Source organism: Sinohyriopsis cumingii, chromosome 3, assembly GCF_028554795.1.
Source record: "Sinohyriopsis cumingii isolate HCF-2022 chromosome 3, ASM2855479v2, whole genome shotgun sequence".
Classification (NCBI taxonomy): domain Eukaryota; kingdom Metazoa; phylum Mollusca; class Bivalvia; order Unionida; family Unionidae; genus Sinohyriopsis; species Sinohyriopsis cumingii.
The window spans coordinates 51,364,706-51,380,768 of NC_142963.1; the positions used below are offsets into that span (position 1 = coordinate 51,364,706).

Sequence of the window (16,063 nt, forward strand, 5' to 3'; positions counted from 1 at the left end):
TCACAGTAATTTAAATCTGAGGGACTATTTATAAAATGAAGACTGAAATGACTCAAAGCATATTTCCAAATGAATAAAGCACATAAGCACAAAATATATCCTTCACAGAAGGAAATGTTACTGACAGCATGCTGAAATGCTTGTTCATGTTACGCATGTATCTTTTAATTCCGACAGAGTCTATTCTGGGATGCACTACACTGCATGTTTCGCACTACTTTCTACAAAATCTCAATGGAACATTAACCTTGCACCAGACAACAGATCACTACACCTACCGAATCGCATGACATCATGACCTGTTAACCTTTAACAAAACATTCACTATTTGGCAAAGAAGTACATTTCAGTGTCAGTGAAATGTTCATTAAAAAACAATTTTTTTGATCTACAAAATTTAAAATTACCATGTTGTATAAATTATACTGCAGTAGGCAATATTTATGTCTGTATTTGAAGTTGGTATGGTAATAACCTATATATTTTATTTCAATAAAATGTAAAAATCAATTTTAAAACGGCTTGAGAACGTATTGCTGTAAAGGAAATGAAGATGTCAATGGAATTAATATAGTCTTATCTCTATTAATTTTAGCCGACTTTTGTTTATGCTGCATAGAAGTAAATAAATAAAAAATATAAAACAAAGTCAAATAGTTATTGCATAGAAGCATAATGTTAACAATTTTATTTGAAATTCTACTCTGTTTATGAGATTGAATTTGGTATTGTGATCTGTGTCGATGTAATCATGTAAATACCTACTTAATACAGCTGAGGATAAATTTTTAAAACCAATGTTTTTTTATTTCTTTATTATCAATTACAGTTTTCATCCCCCAACCCTACTTCAGCTCAATGTGAAGAGTCACTCAAGAGTCTGAAACATAAGAGGATGAAACATAATTTTTGAGACAAACCAAAATTAACATATCAATTTTCAAACTTTAATGCCATCTGGGATTCATTGTTTTCTGTAAAATAAAAAATTCAACAAAGCCCGAAATAAGGGGGTTCTCCACTCATATTCAACTCATGTTTATTTTGATTACCTTATAATGATTAGTATATATAATATACTAGGCACATCAGGTACTGGGCAAAACCAGCTTAATTAGATGCACAAATAAATTTCAGGATTTGTTTGTATTAAACCATGGGGGGAAAAAGTGCAAGGATTACAATGAGAAATAGAGATGATCGGCCGACCAGAAACATTTTTTCTTGCCTTATCTGGACATTAATTGTTAGAATGGCCAAGTCCCCATAGACTCCTTTTCACCATTATCAAACAAAACAATGAACAATTGAAAAACCAATTCATTACTGCGACAATCTACTTACTGGAGATAAATGGCAGACAAACAACCACTGCAAGTGTGTCTAATTTACGACTACTGATTAGTTAATAAGACGGTGTGATTGACAAGTGGCGAAAAGTGAATTAACCAACTGTGCTAATTATATTTCTTCATTAAATTAAGAAAATGTTCCCCATTTACCCAAATAGAGGGGGAGCTGAGACTTCCACTAATTTTCAGTTGCAGAATAGACCATTTCTCTTTGAAAATTTTAAAAGGCAACTGATTAAAATGGTTGTTGTTGTTGTTGTCAGGTTTCATGCAATTTTTCAGCACACGATAGGCTATGCATGGCAGCCAGTATTAATGGTGGAGGAAGAACCCGGGAAAACCCTGGGAAGAACCACAGACCCATGTGAAGCTACTGGCAAGCTTTCTCACATAGCCACATTGGCCGAATCCTAGACTTGAACCCACGCAGACAGAGGTGAGATGGCAGTGATCTGTAAAGGAGAGTGCTTTAGATCACTCAGCCACTTGGGGCCCCTGATTAAAATGGAATTCTACACATATTTCCATTAGGTACACTGTGACTGAACCCTGTCTTACAGCACACTACAATGAGTATAATATACTGCATTGATAATACAGGACAACATTCACCAGTGCAGGCATTTCTTCACTTAACTATCATATTCAATTTTCAATGAATATCCTATACGAAAAAGTTTCACTGTTCACGTTTCCACAATTGTAAGTGTGCAAATAAAGATTCACTTTGATAAAAGCAGTATATATTTATGGTCTCCACTATCTTAGTTCACTGACAAATGCACATTCTCACCAAACTTTTAGAAGATTATAAATCACAAATTTATAACTAGTTCATCTTACATGATATTTTGCTTATTTGAAGAAACATCCTGCATTATGTTATTATGAATACTAAATCATCTCATTTTACATGCATAACATTTTATAAAACTATATGATGTACTATCTTTCAGAATACTAAGCCCAAACTAAAAAATGTTTCCAGTTGCACAGGTTTAAAAATTAGGGTAGGCAGGCAGTTGTTTTCAAACATTAAATGTATTTGATTTCTTTTATAATATTTTGTTACCATGGGGAAAAATAGTGTTAGAGTCAGCAATGAGATACAGGGATGGCTGGCTGATGAGAAACGTACATATTAGTTTTGGCCCAACCATGTATTCTGGGATTTTTTTTCTATCTACATGACTTTTTTAAGTAATCATATCTTAACATTGTCTCAGCAAGAGCAAGATTGTTGCTTTTCAATGCATACCCATTTAATCTGACACCATTAATCTGGCACTGAATATAGAAGTTCATTGTTATTTTTCTGTATTGTGCACTCATATCAGAACAATTTACATGTTTTCATCGACATCAGCATGTTGATATTCTTAGATGTACCAAACTTAACTGGCATTAATCTTAATGAATTTGGTAGTAATTTACAATGCATAGCTAAAAATAACAAATTGGAAAGTGTAAAAATGGGATATAAAGGGCTGAAAATTCCCTTGCCCTAACATTAAAAGGCAAGTCCTGATTCAGGGCTGTCACCAGAGTTACCTTTCATGAAAAGGATGTTCTAATCTTGAAATTTCATTAGTGTGAAGCACCTTATACTCGCTTATAAGACAAGTCCAACCGCAAACTGCACAGACCCAGATCTGCCGCCCAATAAGGCACCAGCAGATCTGGGTCTGTGCAGTTTCTTAGGAAAAATCAGTAGAACAAACAACATCAACCCATACATGCAGGCATATGATGCTATAGCAGATAAGGATCTTTGCTGTTTGACTTGACTTGTAAACTTCTACATACTATAGTCGGTAAATCAACTGTATTTACAGCTGACTGCAACAGTTAACACCAACTGAAATTCTCTTTTTCTGACTAAACAGTTATCAGCTCGTTTACCTATTCCATAGTCGTACCATTCATACTCACAAGTCAAGTCAAGCTGCCATAGCATAATGCACCATCAAATCTGGGTCTATGCTGTTTGTTGTATTGCTTACTCATCATTCAATGGCAGATCTGGGTCTGTGCAGTTTGCAGTTGGACTTGATTTGTAAGTGAGTATATACAGTACTACTATTCTGATACCAAGTTTATGGCTGCATAAAAGCCAACATGAAAAAGAACAACAGCTTACCGATAAACTGAGGCATCAAGCATTCATAATGTTCTGCACATTTTGTGCCAATAATGAATCATGTAACCATGTACTAACTGTAAGGCTCTAATGGTTACAAGATACAAGTACCATAATTTTTGTATGATAGGCCACAATTTTTTCAAAGAGCTAAATGGATAAGGCTTGTGGGCCCAAAGTGGCCAGGAGTAAAGATGTCAACGGGTACTTGGGTACTCGTGTACACTCTTGTTGATAATAACCCAGGTAATAAAATGGGCACCTGGGTATCCATTAAAATTCTGTAAAAACCCATTTCCAAATTGAGTTCAAAAACATCTGAAGTGAACAAGTAACAGAATAACGATTACAGTTTGAGGCTTGTGTCAAGTGACTACTGGCTGCTGGGATATTCCAAACACTCGAAAAATCTCTTGTTCATTCATATGCTTCACATTACAATAACTTTTTTTATCTACAATATAAAAAACAAAGTGTTTGTAATCTAAATATTCAAAAGAATTTAGAGTTATTTCTTTGTTTTTACCCCTTTTTTAGAACAAAGTAATTATGTTTTATCCACCATTTTAGCAGAATCCCAGCTGCAAGACAATGGTATCATTCAAAACCTGGACGCAGCAATAATGTCTCATCAATACAATTGTCACATGACCTATAACATGTAGCAATACCAGTTGCAATGACAACATCAGCAACAAAAGGGTATATAAACTTCCCACAGCCAAGATAAAGTAGTTATTTGAACAAATGTATCAATTATATCAATTCCCTCTGATGTTTTACAACAGTGACAAAACCAGTAAAGGACCTGGGGTGACTAGACCCACCCCCTGCAGATGGAGGGTATGCATCCACATCCTTTTAGTCATCATTTTCTAACAATTAATATCTAATTGGAAGTGACAGCGACCCTCTACTGGATACATGTCAGACAGATCACAAAACCACCATGAGCCCGATGTATCTCTATGGAAGTGCATTAGCACTTCCATCCACCTCCTCAACAACTGTAATAATTAGAAAAGAACACTAACCAAAAGAGAAAACTGGACATTCTGGACAGCTGGTAGGGATCAACCTCTGTTTAAATGGGAGTTCATGTATGTATATATATATATATATATATATATATACACACACACACACGATTTATAGGCAGTTAATCCATAATGCTGCAAAGTTTCAATGAATTTCTGACATTTCAGATTTAAAAAAAGCATGGAAGATAAAATAACCAACTGTCAAAAATTCAACAAAATTTAAAATTTTGGTTTAATTTTAGGAAATATGGTTTGGTTTGCTATACAATATCATTATTATGAACGACATATACTTGCTTATAAGTTGAATCAAACCACAAAAACATAGATCCTGATCTGCCATATAATAATGCATCTGCAGATCAGGGTCTATGTTGTTTGTTTTACCGATTACTCCAAACCAACTGCACAGATAATGATCTGCCAGTGCATCATTATGCGACAGCAGATCTGGATCTCAGTGTTTTGTAGTTGGACTCATCTTATAAGGAAGTAGAGATGGTGGCATCTGAGAAAACAACACTGCATCTGGTTATTTGATTTAAGAAACATAACCTAGCACACAACAATAAAATAAACACCTGATGCAATGCTGCACATTGAGTACAGGATCACAAGTTTCCTGCAATTGTTTGTCAAAACATGACCTTGTATGCCACCTGGGCACTTTTGTCAGGAAAAAAAAGTTGAAAATACACTCAAATTTTCCTTGAGTCAGTGTCCATCCACACATCCATGTGTGTGTGTGTGTGTGTGTGTGTGTGGTTAGGGGTTAAACGATACCACCTCTGCCATGAATCGAAAGGATTCACGATACACAGCCCATGATACAATATGATACAATTATTAACTTGATGGTCTTTCCATCTTTAGGTCTGTCAGTGGTAGGTGGTACCCTTTAATGTGATTTAATGGTTGTATTTCCAATATGCTGATTACAGACAGATATACACTTAATGTCTATTTGTATGCAATTCTCATCCATGACAAGGTGACAAAAATGCTTCCCAATAGACTACCTGTTAGTTGTAGTGGTGTTTATTCAACATTCTAGGTAATTTACAGCTGCTTCATTTGATCAGATGCATGACTCATCACCAGACAGAGGTATTTTGATCAAATAAATATCTTTACTTCTTGATTTAATTTTCTTTTCATTCTTATTTATTCAGTTTATCTTTGTCCCAATAGGAATATATGGTTTTGAAGTACAAGATCCAGCAGGTCTAAAGTATTTGAGAAATGAAATGAAAATTGCATTCTGCTTTTAGATTGTCAGTATTTTAATTTAGACTGGTATTCTGCCTTTTGTACATTTATTGAAGGGTGATTGACCAGCATGCTGTCTATTTTTGTCCATCCACCATGTACATCAGACTCGTATTTAACTCCATTTTCGGGCTCTAAATCACCCACTGGTATCTCCAATGAAAATGTTCCAGCTCCAATATATCTGATATATCATAACTTAAAAAATTATTGTCATCATAACTATCATCAGCAAGTATTTGCTGAACGAAAAGATCGCCAACTGGAGAAGATGCACACTGGGAGTCAGCCATTTTGGGTTTTCTAGGTAGTCCATATCTTAAATGTGCATTTGTAAATTTGTTGTTGTTGTTGTTGTGGGGTTTAACGCCATTTTTCAGCACATGCTATACATGGCAGCTAGTATTAATGGGAGGAGGAACCTAGGAAAACCCCGGAAAGAACCACCGACCCATGAGAAGCTACTGGCAAACTTTCCCACATACCCACATTAGCCAAATCCGAGACTCGAACCCATGCAGACAGAGGTGAGATGGCAGTGATCCGTAACGGAGCGTGCTTTAGACCACTCAGCCACTCGGGGCCCCTGCATTTGTAAATCTTAATTGATTTAAGGTTCAAACCACAACATATTGCTTGTTCCCCTGCACAATGTTGGCAGTCAAATTTAGTTTAACAACCATTCATGTCAAACAAAAGAGTCCAGATATGTAAGTAGCTGCCTACCTGAAAACAGATGTTGTGACAAGCACTACCTTTACTGTGAAAAGCATTTTGACGGTGAACAGTTAATACAAATTTTATATTGTGCCAAGTACATTTTCATGTGTGTGACTTTCAATTTGTGGCAGTTCTTGCTCATCACAGCTGCAAGTGCATGAATTCGTACAAATATTGTGGTTCGCACACCCTGGCAGCATCGGTTTACATATTTTCCAGAATGATTAATAATGAACTTTTGCACCCAATTTCTCTGTAGTTTTGCCAATACTTCCTGACTGTCATGCAGTGAATAAGCTATCTTAAATGCCGATTGGTGGTTATTGCTTACCCTGGACTGGTTATATATATATATATATATATATATATATATATATATATATATATATATATATATATATATATATATATATATATATATATATATATATAAAATGCAAATGCAGCAATATCTTTCCTTGGTTAGCATGGCTAATTTCAGTCCATTTCTTGTTAGTGATGATTTTTCCCCCACAAATTTTGTCTTTGTTTACCAAAATTGTAGACACTGGACAATTTCCCAATTAAACAAGAAAGTGATGGGTCCAAACCCCATTACCTCTTACCAAAAGAAAAAAAATCATTCATTGCTTTCACATACTATAAATTCAGAAATTGTTTGGACAATTGAGAAAATGTTTTGACACAGAAATGAATGAAAGTAATGTTTACATAATGTTACCAATAACAGTCACATTAAATATTTGATATTTGTTTCTGATATCTTTTGCATTACTTTTGAAGTTTTAATTGTTTGATCCCTATCTCTCTCTGTCTCTCATGTATATATATATATATATATATATATATATATATATATATATATATATATATATATATATATTTATTTATTTATCTGTGTGTGTGTGTGTTTTGAAACTTAATAAATGATTGCACCTTGATTAAAATGACAAGAGACTTTCAAATAGATAAATTCTATTTATTATAATCAAATATATTTATGAACCTGTCAGCGTAAATATATTTAACTCATCATCTGATAGGAAGTGACCTTTTTCTTTGTCGCTGTCAGCAATGCTCAACTTGCACTACCTGGAAACAGTAGGCCTACTCGTTACCTATATGAATATTGTGTCAGTAAATGTTTTCAGAAAGGCCTACGGATAAAATACTATCATTCCCCAAGAGTCCTGAAAATGTAATTATTTATGATTAAAAAAACATCCCTTAGAACTGATTAATTTACATCAACCAGGGGTGAAGCTAAAATTTTCCCAAATGAACACTAAACAGAACTCTGATACATGTGATAAGAAAGCCCAGGTCAGGAAAGATCAGAATATTTCCAATGAGGGATATTTTTAATGATCCAATTTTTAACATGCAAATGGATAAACAATTATAACTACTGAACTAATTTACATTTTTAAAATATTAAAATATACACATCATCAATGCAGACTTTTCTTAGTTATAAATTGTCAAGAATACTCTTCTTCTGTGTGTCAAAATCAGTTTTGGCAATTTTTAGATTGTTAATGATGATAAAGTTGACACTCCTGGTTATGCTTGACCTTGACACTTAGGAGATGATGTGTTGTTACTGGATCCAGGTTTCCTCTAGAATCAGCCTGAATTTTCCTCACCCTCTAAAATGTACTTTTTGTTTCTGCATTGGAATGTGGCAATGTTTGTACAACTACAGATTCTACCAAGAAGTTAAAATCATTTCCAGACTGTTGGTAGATTGAGACTGCTAAATGACTGACAGAACTATCCGATTAAAATCAATCTCCAGTGTCCAACATGAAGATCTGACAGTGACTGCTTAGGGTCATGTTCTGTCGACCTATGTTATTACGATAATCGCTAATTTTATCAGCCAATCAGATGAAGTCTTATACCTATCAATTTGGGAGACTAAGCAGTATGGCTGTGAAGCATCAATGTGAGCAGAACAATCTGATTCACTTTCAAATTTCTAAAAGCTGCAATTCCATTGGCTAATTCAAAAGTCACCAGAACATGACCCTTGCTGTCAGATCTTCATGTAGGACAGAGGAGATGTGAATTTAACCAGATTGCCTGCCAGAACTATTCAAGACTGGTACTGTACTATCTGGGTCTAATTCTAATATTGTTTTAATTTCAGTAATATTCTTCAAATGAAGCATAAATGCATACATGGTACCAATGCACCCTTGTTACTTGAAGCCTAATTTGCAGACACCTTTGTTGTTATCATTATCACTACCATCACCACTCCTTAATTCCTTAATAATGAGAATCAAGTCCAGAAAATGTTTATCAGTCCCTAGTATTATAAACTAAGACAAAGATCCCATTCATCCCAGGCATTACCAATTACAAAAGCAATTAGTGACATATTTTAGTCCATTTTACTTTCATTTTTACAAAGGATTAAATAAAGATCAATGGTGTTTGAACAGTTTTTGTAATGTAGTCATTCATAGCACATATAATGTTGAATGCATATTGTGCCTAAAAAGTCTGATGGCTGGTCATATTCTATGGATGGTAACTCCAGAGAGACCATGTTTGGCTATAATGTTGCCACGGTAAATCCACAGAGTCCATGTTTGGCTAGAATGTTGGCATGGCAACTCCAGAGAGACCATGTTTAGCTATAATGTTGGCAATCAGTATATCAGTATATCTGCATGTCTAACTTCATCTGCATCTGGTACAGATTCCAAAAACATGGATTTCAGTGATGACATATTTGTTGTCATGGTCATGCTTTTATGAGATCAGGATTCAACACAACATGTGATGTCCGTCTTGCCACAATAACACTTTAAAATCGGCCTTACAGGAAGAGCAGAATGCATATTCAAATCCCTCTGAATGTGATTGCAATCAGTCAAATTCCAATTTCCAACCATTATTGGATTTTGTTATTTCTCTTGCAAGAATTCTGGTGTTCTGACATTGGCATGCTTAGAAATCACAAATAAGTAAAACCACTAAGACATCATGACAAAAAAACACCAAATGTCAAACCTACCCCATTTTATGCCACTTGAGCTTTTGAGCTCAAGAGTAATCCAATCATAATCCATTAAAATCTTTAATCCTGTCCAAATTACTTTGGATAATACATAATATAGACTCTAATGCATCACCACACAAAATCAGAACATTTATTGCAGATAGATTTTATTTTTTGTTTTATTGTTTGATGCTGATTGGGTTCTTTCATAATCCAGCCATAATCAAATGTCTTTAATCCCTTCCAAATCACATAATACCCCACCCTGAAAAGCTACAAACAATGAAGCAAGCTGACCATGCATACAGGATCAAAGGGTGAAATTAGCTACTACATGCTCTTGCCCTGGTAAACCCAGTTCAATCATGTAATCACTAGCAGTATTACTGTAAACATACCATACTGAAACCAGAATGTGAAGAAAAAAAAATTAATTTCCTTTTCGCTAATAATTTTGCATACACTGGATATTTCACTGAGCGACAGGAGAGATGGGAGATGCCCCTAAACTCGAGAGAAAAACCCTTGTATGTGGGTGTTTCATATGTATGTACTCTATGGATGTACTTATTTTACACCCAAGGCTGCACAAAGATGTCTAGAATCACTTGCCACCTGACTGATATACTAACACAGCTCACATGTAATATTCCAATTAAACACTTTTCCATCAGCTACTGTAAAATGTGTCAGAACCAATGTTTCATTACAAAAATGACTTCCTTCTGTCAATCAAACTTTGTTATCTTTCGAGGATCTTCTCTATGCAAAGTGACACCTTGACCACTGTCTCCATTCATGAAATTTAACTGGTTATAGCAAATGATAAAAGGTGACACTGGTGTGGTACTGAATCAAGATCAGTCATTATAACAAAAATACTTGTGGTCATTTATATGCTTTTATTATGAACTTCTATGAAAACGTACTTCACATACATTCACTGCTGTACTGACCATAAATTGGCTTGTCTAGATTCAAAATCGAGGGTCCATAAAATCTTAACCCAATTGGGAGTTGTCCAAGCCCTTTTGCAGCACTACTGCTGGTATATCCAATGTTTTTCTTGTTTTAAATTGCCAAAAATGGCTCATGCAGCCATTGCCCCATAGTAAATATCTGTGGTTCATGACAATCAGTTTCATAGCATTGACAAAATGGCAAAATACAAGTGCCTTGAGAAACTGATGCCAAACAAGCTGAGAAAAATTTCCTGCAAGCCAAGAAAATATCATTTTATTCAATTTAACTACTAAGTGTTGAAACCATCACTGATACTGCTTAGTGATAACAATATTTTCAAGATGGCTGGTCACCACATTTGATGTAAGATTGGCACTATTTTCATTTACAACCAACCAGATATCATATAAAGTCTTTTAGTTTATTGTCAATATTCCCATCCATTCAGGAGAAGTAGCTATATCATGATTTTCAAGATTACTGTCATGGTGTCCATACTGGCTGTCAGATCATCATTCATTTCATTTAGGGTCAAGCAGACCCCATAAGCAGTCTTCGGCTGACAACCCCATGTCAATACGACTTCATTCTATTAGAAGTAATGCTAATAAGGTTTTCAAAATGGCTGCTGGCCAAATGAAAGATGACAGACAACAGAAAACTCCTTAAACTCCTCGTCTTAAAACCAGTACTTAAAAATGAGGAGACTGTGCAAAAGTAATACATAACAAAACACTCCCATCTTGTTTTATATGGTAACAAAACCCCAGATTTCAGCTAGTAAACATTAACATAAAATATAAGCATTCTACAGCAATTACATATAATACTGCAACTTAACATACCTGTATGGAAGACTTTACGCTCTCGGATAAGAGCACCCAATGTATCATAGATCAATTGGTCACTTGGGAGTTGCATCCCCTGATACCACTGGTAGAGCCGTTCACGCACAACATCCAGCGTAGCAAGGATTTGCCTGTTATTAAGATCCATGATGATAAGACACAAGGCCTCAGGCAAAGGGATAAACTGGGTCTGCGGGATCACTTGCATGTGAATACCATTTATGTCCCCTGAAAAGAACACAAAAAGACTTATTACCGGTATTAAACATCAAAATCTGTGAGATCTCTTGCATGTGACACCATCTGTGTCCCCAGGAAAGACGCCCCCCCCATCAATTGTGCCTTTAATGTACCACAAACCTAAACTACCACTGATACTCTCTTATAAGGCGAGTCCACTGCAAATTGCACAGACTCAGATCTGCCAGTGCATAATATGCAGGCAGATCTGGGTCTGTGGAGTTTCTTAGGAGTAATCACTAAAACAAACAACACAGACACTGATCTGCAGGTGCATTATGCTATGGCAGATCAGGATCTTTGTTGCTTGCAGTTTTACTTGTCTTATAAGCAAGAAAAGACAGTATAAAGCAACTGAAATTGAAATCATCGGAAGTAGAATCTAGAAAACTAGAATATCAGTAATTTATTCAGGACTGCACCCAAATTATTGATGTGTACCGCTAAAATTAGACATCTGAAGATGCAAATTTGCCTACCCACCAGCAGCTGTGTTGGTCTTCAACTAGAATATAATGCTTATTGAAATACCAGGAATAGAACTGTACTCCAAAATGCAGATGACATTCATCAACCTGATAAAAGCCTCTGACAAAGTCAGTAATGGTGGCCTTTGGAAGATCAATGTACAAACTGGTGCCCAGAGAAATTCATCAGGATGGTTCGGCAGTTCCATGATTTAATGGTCGCTTGTGTCAAGGATGATGGCAAGTCATCTGAACCATTTCCAGTCACCAATAGAGTTAAGCAGGGCTGTGTGTTGGCCCCTGGCAACATTCTTCACAATGTTATTCTCTGCCATGCTTACTGGTGCCTTCAATGACCATAGCATTGGGATCGACATTAGATACTGGAGTGATGGCAACCTCTTCATTCTGAAGAGACTACAGGTTAAGACAAAATTATAAGTGACTGTTCATCATCTCCTATTTACTGATGACTGTTCCATGAATGCCAAATATGAGTTACTTGCAACACATATAGACCACTCTCACATTCAGCACCTACAAAACAAAGATGATGCACCAACCTGTGCCAGGAAAACCTTACGTAGAGCCTACAATCACCATAAATGGCAAACCTTCATGGCAGTGGACAAGCTCACCCATCTCAGCACTACAATGTTAGATGCAGTCTGCACTTATGAAGAACCCAATGACAGAATTGCTCAAGCAAGTGTGGCCCTTGGCAGACTCAGTGTGTGGGAAGACAGAGGGATCTACAGAGCCACTGTGTTGCTAACCTTGCTGTATACATGCAAGCCTGGATGGTGAACAGACACCATGCCAAGAAGCTGGATCATTTTCACATGTGCTGTGGATGGTGTATAGACAACATGCCAAGAAGTTGGATCATTTTCACATGTGCTAAGAAAACTGATCAGGACAAAATGGCAAAACTGAAGTTCTCACACAAACAACCATCCCATGTACCCACACTAATCTGCTAATCAAATCACAGCTGAGATTGGCAGGCCAAGTCACCAGGATATCAGAAGAGTGACTACCAAGTTGTCCTACGGTGAGTTGAAGGAGGGAAAGCAATCTCATAGTTGTCAGAAGTCCAAAGAAATGCTTCAAGGATTCCTTCAAGTCATCCTTGAAAAACTTCAACCTTGACCCAGAGTCTTGGAAAGAGCACATGCAGGATCACTCCATCAGGATATGTCTCATCCATACTGGAGCCACAGACTTTGAATGAAATAAAATTGCAGAGGTAGTGCAAAAGTGTAAACAGCAGAAATCTCAGAAATACAGCATGACCTCTACTGACCAAACAAATCCTATCAGCATCTAGTCAAACATGCCACTGATAGCTTAGAGCACAAAATGGCTTTATCACTTATTCACATAAACCAAACCAGTTAGTAACAATTTGGTCATCTTCAAATGATGAACAAGTCTTATTGATTTTCTAGGGGAGGTAACTCTACAGTGTTGTAACAAATGCATCATCATCATCATTTTTACCATCCATGATGGTTATGATAATGAAATATGATCATATTCCACAATATTATTGCAATACTATAGCAATTTTTGACATATAAGGTACAAAAATTTCTTGCATCACTCTTGAAGACCTTACTACAGCATCTTGCATTCTATCCCTCTATCATATGATTCCATTCCCCTTCTCCCCAAACAGGCATAAATGATTTCAATACCCAGAGAAATACCATAATGGATAGGATAATCATAGTCAAAATTCCTGGTAAGATATTTACCACATTCAATTACCAGTTGAATAGGTGTCTCTCTATACCATCAAGTCAAAATTTTACAGAGCGCTATGTATCTACTGAGTATTTTACTAAATAAAGAACATTAAGAACAAAACCTGACCTATGAAATATCTATATAAATCATCACTGTACAAAGTTAATCAAACCAGTCATTCAAAATTATTGAAAGGAACTGGGAAATAACTATCACTACAGAAAATCCAAGCTGAACAATGGCAATCACTCAGTAAAATGTTGAATTTAAAAATAAACTCAAAAAAGGTTTTAGTTCAATCAATATTTATACCAAATCTGATATCAATCCTTCAAAATGTATTAATGAAAAAAGGACATACTGTTAATTAACTGATACACAAAGTACAAATACCTACTGTATATATTTACTTATAAGACAAGTCCAACTGCTAACTGCACAGACCCAGATATGCTGTTGCATAATGCACAGGAGTAATCAGTAGAACAAATGACATACACCCTGATCTGCAGGCATATTATGCTACAATAGATCAGGATCTTTGTTTACACTTTCGTTCAACTTATAAGCAAGTACGTATGGTATATGAAACATGGAAACATTGATATTTTGTACATGTGTCTATTTTGTGACTCTTACATTGAATGCGTATACCATTTACACTCACATAGAAGTGAGAACCAAATGCGAACTGGATACCACCCCGATCTGTCATTGCATACTGCACTGGCAGATCTGGTTCTGTGTAGTTTCTAAGGACAAAATAAACAGAACAAAAAATACAGACCCTAATCTGCTGGTATATTATGTGACAGAAGATTAGGGTTTATGCTGTTTGTAGTTGGACCCAATTAATAAGTGAGTACACAATGTAGATCATTTTCTTTCCTAGCCTAAGATCAGATTTTGCCATTAAAACCATCAGTCAAGTGTCATAAAAAAAACACTTTTGTTTATCAAATATTTAAGACACTAATGTCTAAATGGCAAGGCTAGTGGTTAGAGCATCCGCCTTGGATGCAAGAGGCAGTGGGTTCGATCCTCAGCCGAGTCATACAAAAGATTTTAAAAAAATGGTACAATCAGCTACCTCGCTTGGCTCTCAGCATTACGAGGTTAGTGTGTTAGGATGGCCTAGTGTCAGAATAATGTGAATGGGTGGGACACCATGCTACATGTCTGCAGCATGATGCCCCAGTGCTAGACATCACTATAAACTGTCACACTGAAGACATCGTAGCAATATGACTGAAAATTTGTTAAAGCTATGTTAAAAATCCAAATCACACACACACACGCAAGGCTAGGTGGTTCCAATTGTTTTTGTGTACATGTTGGATCCAAATGCAAACTGTACAGACAAATCTCTCTCTCTCTCTCTCAGTATATATATATATATATATATATATATATAGCAAGACTGAACCTTGTAGGAAAAGAAAATATATGGCACACGACAAGTTCGACTTCGCCAAGTTTGCATATTCCTTGTATAATTAATCATTTGTGCATCAACTCTGCACATAATTTAAAAATTAGCCATTCCTTGACATTCTGTAAGAAATTTCCAAAACCCTTGTTAATGGGTAAAGTTTGATGACATCACGAAACCCTTGTTAACAGTATGAGCAAGTGCACAATATACTGTGAGAATAATCGGAATTATAATTTTAGGACAGCTTTCCCAAATTTAAAATAAAATTTCCTTTTTTGATCAAAACATTTCTCAGCTATATCCTGCAAATGGAATCATCATATATACTTGCTTACAAGTCTGATCCAACAATAAACACAGACCCTGATCTAGTGACACATAATATGCAGATAGTTCTGGATCTATGCAATTTGTTAAGAGTAATCAGCAAAAGAAAACAACATATTCCCTGATCTGCCTGAAAATTATGCAACAGTATACACCTATCAGGATCTATAATGTTTGCAGTTGGACTTGATTCATTAAGCAAGTATATATGTAATGTGTTTTTTTAAAATTATATATTAAAAGATTAGATTCATTATATTAAGTTGTTATGGTATAGACAAGGCATATCAGTTTGATGAGTTAAAGCAAAATTAGGTCCAAACTTACTATATATGTCTACAAGTCAAATCCAATTACAAGCAACACAGACCCTTATCTACCATCCTACAAAGCACTGGCAGATGAGGATCTATGTTGTTTGTACTACCTGATATCCGTATCAGAGTGCAGAGGCCCAGATCTACCAATACATTATGCGATGGTAGATCTGGATCAAT

At 35.7% G+C, this 16,063-nt stretch overlaps 1 protein-coding gene across 2 annotated transcripts in view; it reads right to left on the reverse strand.

Annotated features, from left to right (window-relative positions):
* Positions 1–16,063, reverse strand: part of LOC149802847 (uncharacterized) — a 119,053-nt gene that overhangs the window by 54,806 nt on the left and 48,184 nt on the right. For both annotated transcript variants that reach the window (XM_089952305.1, XM_089952303.1), the window contains exon 2: positions 11,343–11,573. In XM_089952305.1, the coding sequence (XP_089808431.1) occupies positions 11,343–11,573 (231 nt within the window). The remainder of the gene's footprint in view (positions 1–11,342; positions 11,574–16,063) is intronic.